The sequence below is a fragment of the Grampus griseus genome, assembly GCF_964374135.1.
Source record: "Grampus griseus genome assembly, chromosome: 21".
NCBI lineage: Eukaryota > Metazoa > Chordata > Mammalia > Artiodactyla > Delphinidae > Grampus > Grampus griseus.
Window position 1 is genome coordinate 30,182,953 of NC_139015.1, and position 12,675 is coordinate 30,195,627.

Consider the following 12,675-nt stretch of genomic DNA (forward strand, 5'->3'; position numbering starts at 1 on the left):
TAAAGAATCCACCTTCCAATGCGGCTGACGTGGGTTCGATCCCTGGTTGGGGAACTAAGATCCCACATGTCGTGGGGCAACTAAGCCCATGAGCCACAACTACTGAGCCCTCATGCCTCAACTAGAGAGCTCACGTGCTGTAAACTACAGAGCCCATGCACTCTGGAGCCCGAGTGCCACAACTAGAGATAGAAAATCCATATGCCACAACTAGAGAGAAGCCTGCACACTGCAACTAAGAGCCCGAGCATCACAATGAAAGATCCTGCATGCTGCAACCCGATGCAGCCAAAAAAAAAAAAAATCATTATTAGTTTAAAGCCAGTGTTTACTATTCCACCAAAGGTCTGAGTAACTGGGTTTTGATTTTGTGGATCCAATCTGAGAATTTTTCTTTTTTTTGATAACAGAAAAATAGCTTATTAATGCATACAGCATGCATCATGGGAGAAACTTAAACCAAAAGTAACTCAAAATGGCAACTTTGAGTTCCAGCTTATCTTCAACAAAAAACATTAAATTTGTAGAGAAGTGACAGACACAGGAAGGCAGTTTTAGGCTTCCAAGGGCAGCAAACTGGAAAGGTAAATATATGGATGAAAACTAATGAGGTAAAGTTTGTTCATAGATTACTCTGGTCCCACCTCTGGGCTGATAAGAGTCTGTCTCCAGTATGAGTTTTTCTTTAGGTTGGTCAGTTCATCCTACTCACATTTACTGATATGACTGAGATATTTAATCTTAGTGCTTCTTATTTATATCATACTTTTCTGATTTCATGCTTTTTTTTTGATAAATGTTTTTCACCATAAAAATCTGTGACTTTTTCATTTATTTTCTGGATGCCTTGTGTTTGTATGCTCTTTTTTTTTTTCTTAATTTGGAATATTTATAATCTGTTTTATATAATAGATTTAATTTTTAATTTAGGTAGTAACTAGTGATTCCTCACTGTGAGTGTAAGGAAATTTATTTCTTACTACTTCTTTCCACCTCATGCTCTCCTCTTTATTATATGACTATAGCTTTAAAAAATCTTAGTTCTTTTACACCATTAAACAATATGTTTCTACTTTTACCACTTAATTTTCAGCTTTTTAACATTTTTTGGAACCACATTGCAATAAATTTAAGGAAAACAGTATTCACATATGGTAATTCTCTTCTGCTACCCTTCCTGACATTATTGAATATGTTGTTATGTCTTTATCATCATAGTTTATAACACTTGCATCCTATTAAATAGTGATGATTCCCACCATTGTTTTGGCCTATATTCTATATTTAAGTTTATTTTAATGCTCACAGCTAGACCTTTTACCTCAACTCTATTGATGCCTTTATTGGGAGAAGTTTGTCTGCCTTTTGTGACAGGAACTTGTGAACTATTTTCCTTGATTTTTTGCTTGTAAATAGCTGTCCCTTGCCTGTATATTTGAATGACAGTTTTGCTGGGTATAAAATTCTTGGGTCCACACTTTCTTTTCCTGAATATTTTTTTAAAGACATAGTTCTTCAGTTTTTTAACATTGAATAATGTTTTTAAAGAATCTCAAGCCAACCTGCTTTTCTCTTCTTATGCCCAATATGATTTTCACTTTTCCTTTTTGCTCATATGCCCATAGGATTCTTTCTTTATCTTCGACATCCAATAAGTTTAGTAGAATATGTCTCAGTTTTAATTAATTGTTATCAGTTATTCCTGAAATGCAGGGTACTTTCTAGTCTATTGTTTCAAATCTTTTATTTCAGGAAAGTCTTCGTGAAGTATATATTTGATATTTTTTAATTCATTTGTTCGCTTTTCTTCAGGAACAGCAAATTTTGTGTAAGTTGAATACCTCTCCGTGCCCCCTTTTAGTCTTTCATAGCTATCTTGTCTGTTTTTAAACAAAGTGTTTTCAAGATTTCTATAGGAGTACACAGTGATGACTCATGTTTGCATAAGCAAGTCTTATAAAAGAACCTGAACAAATATTTAGTCAAGTTTAAAACACAGTTATTAACTGTTTTTTTTATTTCTTCAGGTTTTCAAAATTCATTTCTACAAATTATATTTCCAGAGAAAATCCAAGCAAATACAAGTGATAATTCAAAAGTAGAAAATGTAAGAGATTTTCCATAATGTTGTTATATGAAATTTCTTATTTTCATTACATAGCAGTGAAATACATCAATTCCATTATAGTATGACTATAACTAACCAATATTACTATTGATAAGGAATGTAAAGTTTTGATGGTAAAAGCAAACATATAAATCAGAATGTTCTAATTTGTCTAACATTTGTCATTTCCTCATGGTAAAACAATTTTTTAAAGTTCAAAGAGAGAATATAATGTAAAAGAATTAGGGTATTATCTGAATGGTATCTAGATGATTCAAATGAAGAGAATAATTTTCTCCAAAATGGTTAAGGAGAATCTGTTTTAACTAAAACCTGGTTCCTCAATCTCTACCCTTGTACCTACCAGTTCTCAGAGAGTATAAACCCTTTCTTCTGTTATTTTTGTTAGAAAGGGCAATATTTCATCCTATTCATTGATTTATTTAACAGATATTTCTCTGGACTTGTGTGCATAACTACATGCTAAGATCCTTAGGAGATAAAAAAAGAAATACAAAAAAGCAAGCCTTGCTTATAAGTGGCCAATCTTTTGATAACACTTTATTTTTACCAGTTTTAATGAAGTATAATGTATACACCACAGAATTCACCCATTGTAAGTGTACAGCTCAATGATCATTAGTACATGAATAGAATTATGTAAACATTACCACAAATCCAGTTTTAGAACATTCTGATTGCCTTAAGTTCCTTCCTGCCTATGTGCGGTTTTTCTCTGCTTCCATCCCCAGCCCTCGGCAACTGCTGATCTGTTTTGTGTTTCTATAATTTTGCATTTTCTAGACATTTCATAAAACTGAAATATGTGATATGTAGGACTTTGCATTGAGCTTCTTTCACTTAAGATTATCCATTTTGCAACATTTATCAATACTTCATAAATTTTTTATTTCTTAATACATGTAGATAACACATTTTGTTTATCCATTTACCAGTTAAATTCAAGATTTTTTTCAGATATTGACTATTTTGAGTCATTCTGCTATGAATATTTATGTATGGACATATAGTTTTCTTTCTCTTGGGTAGATTCTTGGAAGTGAAATTGCTGTGTCGTATGGTAGGTTTATGCTTATCATAGTAATAAACTGCCAAACTATTTTCCATAGTGACTTATTAGTTTACATTTCCCATCAGCAATATATGATGATTCAATTTTTCCACATACTTGTCAACACCTGATGTTGTCTCTTTTGATTAAATTTATTCTAACAGGTGTGTACTGATATCTCATTTTAGCTTATATTTGCATTTCTCTAATGAAAAATGCTGTAGAGCATCTTTCATGACCTACTAGCTATCTAAATACCTTTTTGGTGAAATGTCTATTAAATTATTTGCCCATTTTAATTTTTTAACCTATTATTATTAACATATTTATTGGGCTATAATTAGTGTATAATATTATATTAGTTTCAGGTGTACTATGCAGTGATTCAGTATTTTTTTACCAGTATTTTCAGATTACCACAATAAGTCCAGTTACCATCTGTCACCCTACAAAGTTGGTATACAATTATAATTATTTTTTAAAATTTATTCATCCTGGTATATATGTATATACTTATTTATTGAAGTATAGTTGTTTTACAATATTGTATTAGTTTCAGATGTACAGCATAGTGATTCAGTATTTTTACAGATTGTCCTCCATTATAGGTTATTAAAAGATAATGGCTATAATTTCCTATGCTATACAGTATATCCTGTTGCTTATCTATTTTACATATAGGAGTTTGTATCTGTTAATCCCATATCCCTAATTTGTCCCTACCTGTTTCCCTGTCCCCTAGGTAACCACAAGTTTGTTTTCTATATCTGTGAGTCTATTTCTGTTTTGCATATACATTCATTTGTATATTTTAGATTCCACATATAAGTGATATCATAAGTATTTGTCTTTCTGTGACTTATTTCATAAGCATAATACTCTCTAGGTTCATCTTTATGGCTACAAATGGCAGAATTTCATTCTTTTTTATGGCTGAGTTATATTCCATTGTATATATATATATATACTACATCTTCTTAATCCAGTCATCAGTTGATGGGCATTTGGGTTGCTTCCACGTCTTGACTATTGTAAATGGTGCTGCTATGAACATTGGGGTACATGTATCCTTTCAAATTAGTGTTTTGTTTTTTCCAGATATATACCTGAAGTGGAATTGCTGGATCTTACAGTAGTTCTATTTTTAGTTTTTTTGAGGAACCTCCAACTGTGTTCCACAATGTCTGCACCAAGTTAACATTCCCACCAACAGTATACAAGTATTCCCTTTTCTCCATATCCTTGCCAACATTTGTTATTTGTAGACTTTTTGATGATAGCCATTCTGACAAGAGTGAGGTGATATCTCAATTTTGTTTGTTACAGTATTGTTGACTATATTCCCTATGTGTACCTTACATCCCCTGCTTGATTGATTGACTGATTTTTAAATTGTAGTATAGTTGATTTATAACATATTAGTTTCAGGTGTACAACATAGTGATTCAATATTTTTATAGATTATACTCCATTTAAAGTTATTACAAAATAATGGTCACATATCCCTGTGTTGATATAACCTTTTTGCTTATTTTATACATAGTAATTTGTACTTTTTAATTCCATACCCTTATCCTGCCCCTCCCCACTTCCTTCTCCCCACTGGTAACCACTAATTTGTTCTCTATATCTGTGAGTCTGTTTCTGTTTGTATACATGGTACAATTACCATGGAATACAGTTGGAGATTCCTCAGAAAAAGTGAAAACAGAACTGCCATATAATTAAGCAATTCCAGTTCTGTATACATATACAAAAAAACCCCTGAAAACACTAATTCAAAAAGTTACATGCACCCCAATGTTCTTAGCAGCATTATTTACAATAGCCAAGATATGGAAGCAACCTAAGTGTCCATCAACAGATGAAGGGATAAAGATATACACACACACACATACATATACATACAGTGGAATATTATTCAACCATAAAAAAGAATGAAGTTCTGACATTTGCAACAAAGCAGATGGACTTAGAGGGTATTATGCTTAGAGAAATAAGTCAGTAAGGTAAAGACAAATTCTCTGTTATCACTTATATGTGTAATATAAAAAATAAAACAAATGAATATCTATAACATTGAGTGTATAACAATGATATCTCATTGTGGTTTTGAGTTGCATTTTTCTGATGATTAGTGATATTGAACATTTTTTCATGTGCCTGTTGGCCATCTATAGGCCATTTTTGGAAAATGTCCGTTCAGGTCTTCTGCCCATTTTTTGATTGGGTTGTTTGGGGGTTTTTTTGCTATTGGGTTGTATGAGCTGTTTATATATGTTGGATATTAATCCCTTATCGCTTGTATCATTTGCAAATATTTTCTCCCATTTACTAGTTGTTTTTCCATTTTGTTGATGGTTTCCATTGCTGTGCAAAAGCTTTTAAGTTTAATTAGGGTCCATTTGTTTATTTTTGCTTTTGTTTCTTTTGCTTTAGGAGACAGATTTGAAAAATATTGCTATAATTTACGTCAAAGAGTGTTCTGCCTATGTTCTCTTCTAAAAATTTTATGGTTTCTGGTCTTACATTGAGGTCTTTAATCCATTTTGAGTTTACTTTTCTATATGGTGTAAGGAAATATTCTAATTTCATTCTTTTACATGTAGCTGTCCAGTTTTCCCAACACCACTTATTGAAGAGACTGTCTTTTCTCCATTGTTTCTTGCCTCCTTTGTTGTAACTAACTGGAAGTTCATGGGTTTATTTCTGGGCTGCTCTCATGCATTGATCTATGTGTCTGTTTTTGTGCCAGTACCATGCTGTTTTGATTAATGTAGGTTTGCAGTACAGTTTGAAGTCAGGGAGCATGATACTTCCCGCTCTGTTCTTCTTTCTCAAGATTGCTTTGGCTATTTGGTGTCTTTTGTGGTTCCATATAAATTTTAGGATTATTTGTTCTAGTTCTGTGAAAAATGTCATGGGTATTTTGATAAGGATTACATTAAATCTCTGGATTACTTTGAGTAGTATGGACATTTTAACAATATTAATTCTTCTAACCCAAGAACACAGGATAACTTTCCATTTCTTCATATCATCTTCAGTTTCCTTCAACAATCTTTTATAATTTTCAGAGCATTTTCACCTTCTTGGTTATGTTTATTCTTAGGCATTTTATTCTTTTTGATGCAATTTTAAACACAATTTTTTTCTTGCTTTCTCTTTATGAGTTTATTATTAGTGTGTAGAAAAGCAACAGATTTCTGTATGTTAATTTTGTGTCCTGCAACTTTACTGAATTCATTTATTAGTTCTAATAGTTTTTTGGTGGAGACTTAAAGGTTTCTTTATATAGTATCATATCATCTGCAAATAGTGACAGTTTTACTTCCTCCCTTCCAATTTGGATGCCTTTTATTTATTTGTCTTGTCTGACTGTTGTGGCTAGAACTTCCAATACTATGTTGGATAGGAGCGGTGAGAGTGGGCATTCTTGTCTGGTTCCTGATTTTAGAGGAAAAGCTTTCTGCTTTTCACCATTGAGTAGATGTAAGATGTGGGTTTGTCATAAATGGCCTTTATTATGTTGAGATATGTTCTCTCTATATCAACTTTTCTGAGAGTTTTTATCATGAATATATGTTGAATTTTGTCAGATGAATTTTATGCATTAATTGAGGTGAATATGTGATTTTTATGCTTACTTTTGTTAATGTGGTGTATCAGATTGATTGATTTTCAAATATTGAACCATCCTTGCATTCCTGGACTAAACCTTACTTGATCTTGGTGTTTGATCCTTTCTGTATATTGTGTTTGGTTTGTTTACATTTTGTTGAGGATTTTTGCATCTATGTTCATCAGCAGCATTGGGGTGTAATTTTCTTTTTGGTAGTGTCTTTGGTTTTGGTATCAGGGTGATGATGGTCTTGTAGAATTAATTTGTGACTGTTCCAGCCTTTTCAATTTTTTGGAATAGTTTGAGAAGGTTAGGTATTAACTCTTCTCTGTATGTTTGGTAGAATTCCCCTGTGAAGCCATCTGATCCTAGATTTCTGCTTGCTGGAAGTTCTTTAAAATTACAAATCCAATTTCACCAATAGTGATCTGTCTGTTCACATTGTCTGTTTCTTCCTGACTCAGTCTCGGAAGCTTGTATGTTTCTAGAAATTTGTCCATTTCTTCTAGATTGTTGAGGTTGTTGGCATATAACTGTAGTATTCCCTCTCTCTTTATGATTTTTTGTATCTCTGTGATATTGATTGTTATTTCACCTCTTTCATGCCTGATTTTGTTTATTTGGGTCTCCTCTTGTTTTCTTGATGAGCCTGGCTAAAAGTTCATCAATTTTTTATCTTTACAAACACCAGCTCTTGGTTCCTTGATCCTTTCTTTTTTTGTTTGTTTTTGATCTCTATTTATTCCCTCTATGATCTTTATTATTTCATTCCTTCTGCTAACTTTGGTCTTTATTTGTCCTTCTTTTTCTAATTCCTTTAGATGGTAGGTTAGGTTGTTTGATGTTTTTCACATTTTTTGAGGTCGGCCTGTATTTCTATAAACTTCCTTTTTAGAACTGCTTTTGCCACATCCCATAGATTTTGGAAAGTTATGTTTTTATTTTCATTTGTATTGAGGTATTTTCTGATTTCTCTTTGATTTCTCCATTGACCCATTGGTTTTTTAGAAGCATATTGTTTAGTCTCCATGCGTTTGTGCTTTTCTCATTTTTCTTCCTGTAATTGATTTCTAATTTCATAACGTTGTGGTCAGAAAATATGCTTGATATAATTTTTATCCTTAAATTGTTGAAATTTGTTTTATGGCCTAGTGTGTGATCTGTCCTGGAGAACGTTCCATCTGTGCTTGAAAAGAATGTGTATTCTGATGATTTTGGATAGAATTTCCTGTAGATATATATTAAGTCCAACTGGTTATTATGCCATTTAAGGCCACTGTTCCCTTATTTTTTCTGTCTGGATGATCTGTTCATTGATGTAAGTAAGGTGTGAAAGTCCCCTACTATTATTATATTATTGTTAATTTCTCCCTTTGTGTCTGTTAATGTTTGCTTTGTATATTTATATAAATATAAAATAATAAAATATATAAAATTTATATAAAAACATATGCACCCAATACAGGTATTGGGTGCATATATGTCAATCAGTGTAATATCCTCTTCTTGTATTGATCCCTTTATCATTATATAATGCCCTTCTTTGTCTTTTGTTTTAGACTTTGTTTTAAGGTCTATTTTGTCTGATATGAGAATTGCTACCCCCCACTTTCTTGTTGTCACTATGTGCATGAAATATCTGTTTCCATCCCTTCACTTTCAGTCTGTGTGTGTCTTTAGCTCTGAAGCAATTCTCTTGTAAGAAGCATGTAGATGGGTCTTGTTTTTTTTTAATATAGTTAGCCACCTTATGTCTTTTGATTGGACCATTTAATCCATTGACATTTAAAGTAATTATTGATAGATATGTACTTATTGTCCTTTTGTTACTTGTTTTCTGGTTCTTTTTGTAGTTGTTCTCTGTATTTCTACTTTTTTTTGTTTCTTCCCTTGTGGTTTGATGATTTTCTGTAGTGTTATGTTTGTGTTCCTTTTGCTGTAGTTTTTGTGTATCTGTTGTAGGTTTTTGATTTGTTGTGACCATGGGGTTCATATATGTTGACCTATAACTCTATCTACTTGTTTTAAACAGGTAGTCCTTTAAGTTCAAACACATTCTTAAAGAGCTACATTTTTTTACTCCCTCCCCCACATTTTTAATTATTGTTATCATATTTTATATCTTCATGTTTATCCCATTACTGATTATTGTAGTTATGTTTGATTTTACAGTTTTGTCTTTCAGTCTTCATGCTAGCTTATTTAAGTTGTTGGTCCTCAGCCTTTACTGTATATTTGCCTTTACTAGTGGGATTTTTCCTTTCCTGTAGATTCTTACTTCTTATTACAGCCTTTCTTTTTCACTTAGAGAAGACCCTTTAACGTTTCTCTTATGTTATGTTTAATATTGATGAACTCTTAATTTTTGCTTGTCTAAGAAGTTCTTTATCTCTCCTCCAATTCTAAATGATAATTTTGCTCTGTAGAGTATCCTAGTTTGCAGGTTTTCCTTTTCAGGACTTTGAATATATCATGTCACTGCCTTTTGGCTCACAAGGTTTCCACAGAATAATCAGCTGATAGCCTTATGGGAGTTCCCTTGTGTATGACTCTACCTTTCTCTCTCTTTTTTTAAATTAGTTATGCATTTTATACATATTAGTGTATATATATCAATCCCAACCTCCCAGTTATCTTTCTCTTGCTGCCTTTCAAATTCTCCTTTTATCTTAACCTTTTGCCATTTTAATTATCATATATGTCTTGATGTAGTCTCTTTGGGTTCATCTTGTTTGGGGTCCTCTGTGCTTCCTGCATCCGAATTTCTGTTTCTTTTTCAGGTTTGGGAACTTTTCAGCTATAATTTCCAACCCCCAGTCCCTGGCCATAATCCCTTTATAATTTCAGTTTGGGTTGTTGGTTCCCTGGCTCTTGAGATACTACTGCAAGAGTTAGTAACCTTCTCTGGAGAACTGTCTTTCAGTTATTGAGCTGCCTGGGAGTTACTCGACCCCATCCCCCAGGGTAACCTTTCAGCCAGTGCCTAATTGTTACATGGGTCTAAAAGCCCAGCTCTACTGTCTCAGGTGGGAAAGACTCTGAGGCACAAGTTTTACTCTAGAGTTTCCCCGAAGTATCAGGCTAAGGCTAGAATTTACCTGAAATCATATTTTCTTTTTTTTTTTTTTTTTTTAATGTGGTGCGCGGGCCTCTCACTGTTGTGACCTGTCCCGTTGCGGAGCACAGGCTCCGGACGCGCAGGCCCAGCAGCCATGGCTCATGGGTCCAGCCGCTCCACGGCATGCGGGATCCTCCTGGACTGGGGCATGAACCGATGTCCCCTGAATCGGCAGGTGGACTCTCAACCACTGTGCTACTAGGGAAGCCCTGAAATCATATTTTCTTTAGCTTTATCTTCCTCCCTATTTTGCTTCTCTTACTTCCTTGCAGGTTCCTCCAGTGAGTGCTCCCTAAATAAAGCACTGACAAAAGTATCCTCATTTCAGACCCTGCTTCTAGGAAACCTGACACTAACTGACTAGTCCATAGTTTTTATTAAACAGAAAGATAAATTCTCAATGTAGGTCACTGTAAATTCAGATAAATCTACTTCTTCTGAGACCCCCAATGCATAAAGGTCTACAGGGTTTCCAGACCTTTACTAAAATATGTTTTGTGAAGATGAGTGATATTTCTTTCCTGGAATCCTATGATTGTTTTTTGAAAATTAATTTTTATTGGAGTATAGTTGATTTAAAATGTGTTATTTTCTGCTGTACAGCAAAGTGAATCAGTTATACATATATCCTCTCTTCTTTTAGATTCTTTTCCCATATAGGTCATTACAGAGTATTGAGTAACATTCCCTGTGCTATACAGTAGGTTCTTATTAGTTATCTATTTTATATATAGTAGTTTGTATATGTCAATCCCAAGCTGCCAATTTATCCCTCCCTTCCTCCTTGGTAACCATAAGTTTGTCTTCTATATTTGTGACTCTGTTTTATAAATAAGTGCACTTGGACCATTTTTTTAGATTCCACATATAAGCAATATCATATGATATTTGTCTTTCAAATATTTGTCTGATTTACTTCACTCAGTATGACAATCTCTAGGTCCATCCATGTCACTGCAAGTGGCATTATTTCGTTCTTTTTTATGGCTGAGTAATATTCCATTGTATATATGTGTATATATATATATGTGTATATATATATATATATATATGTATATGTACCACATCTTTATCCATTCATCATCCATTGATGGATATTTAGGTTGCCTCCATGTCCTGGCTGCAATGAACATTGGGGTGCATGTCTCTTTTTGAATTATGGTTTTCTCTGGATATATGCCCAGGACTGGGATTGCTGGGTCATATGGTAGCTCTATTTTTAGTTTTTTAAGGAACCTCCATGCTGTTCTCCATAGTGGCTGTACCAATTTACATTCCCACCAACAGTGTAGGAGGGTTCCCTTTTCTCCACACCCTCTCCAGCATTTATTGTTTGTAGATTTTTTGATGTAGATTTTTTGATGATGGTCATTCTGACTGGTGTGAGGTGATACCTCATTGTAGTTTTGATTTGCATTTCTCTAATAATTAGTGTTGTTAAGCATCTTTTCATGTGTCTCTTTGCCATCTGTATGTATTCTTTGTATTCTTTGGAGAAAGGTCTATTTAGATCTTCCACCCATTAGATTGGGTCGTTTGTTGTTTTGATATAAAGCTGCATGAGCTGTTCGTATATTTTGGCAATTAATCCCTTGTTGGTTGCTTTGTTTGCAAATATTTTCTCCCATTCTGTGGTTGTCTTTTTGTTTCATTTATGGTTTCCTTTGCTGTGCAAAAGCTTTTAAGTTTAATTAGGTATCATTTAGTTTTTTTTGTTTTTATTTTCATTACTCTAGGAGGTGGATCAAAAAGATATTGCTGCGATTTATGTCGAAGAGTGTTCTGCCTCTGTTTTCCTCTAAGAGTTTTATAGTGTCCGGTCTTACATTTAGGTTTTTAATCCATTTTGATTTTATTTTTGTGTATGGTGTTAGAGAATGTCCTAATTGCATTCTTTTACATGTAGCTGTCCAGTTTTCCCAGCACCACTTATTGAAGAGACTGTCTTTTCTCCATTGTCCATCCACTTTGTCATAGATTAGGTGACTACAGGTGTGTGGGTTTATCTCTGGACTTTCTATCCTGTTCCATTGAAGAGGAGTGATTTTGGAACCATATGAGTGAGTGAACAGGAAAAGTGTTTTCTGAAAGTGTTGAAATTATTGTAACACTTTACAAATAAAAGTTCCAGAAGGGATCGAATTTCTTAATCATTGAAAGTCTGTTATTAAAAATTAAAACACATATTTGCTGGTATTATTCAATAAATTCTCTTATGGCCTCCATTGATCAACCCCTCTACATTCTTTAAAGATCTAGCTCATTTTCTGTACATAGTCTGCAGAGAGAATGCGTGTCATGCTACCTCTCACAGTATAGTTAGAGGGAGTATATCTGGTATACTAATAATAATTATTATGTTTTCATTTTGAGAAAAATATTCATCCCAGAACTACTTTGGGGGACTTGTGCATCAGGTCCACTTTAGAAAGAGATAAAAATTCTCCAGCATCTCTGTTCAGTTATTGCATTCAGATCTCTTAGGGGAATTTTTTTCACTCATGTAAATTTTACAGCTAGGACATGTTGCTGCTTCAGTATCAGTATCCTATGTTTGGTATTTCTGCCTTATATCTGACATATACCTGTTTTGCTTCTTTCTTCAATTTATTTCTGGTTTTACTTAAAAAAACCTTTAAAATTTTTAGAATGATTTTAGATTTATGAAGAATTTGCAAAGATGCTACCTTGAACTCCCATATATGTTCACTCAGTTTTCCCTAAAGTTAACATCTTATATAACCATGTTGATACAT

General features: G+C 33.4%; 1 protein-coding gene across 1 annotated transcript in view; it reads left to right on the forward strand.

Annotated features, from left to right (window-relative positions):
• The window catches only part of ADAM32 (ADAM metallopeptidase domain 32), a gene marked incomplete at its 3' end in the record, with an annotated part of 166,323 nt that overhangs the window by 15,604 nt on the left and 138,044 nt on the right, over positions 1 to 12,675 (forward strand). Inside the window, exon 2 of the mRNA XM_082680384.1 lies at positions 2,028 to 2,107. Coding sequence (XP_082536510.1) covers positions 2,028 to 2,107 — 80 coding nt within the window. The remainder of the gene's footprint in view (positions 1 to 2,027; positions 2,108 to 12,675) is intronic.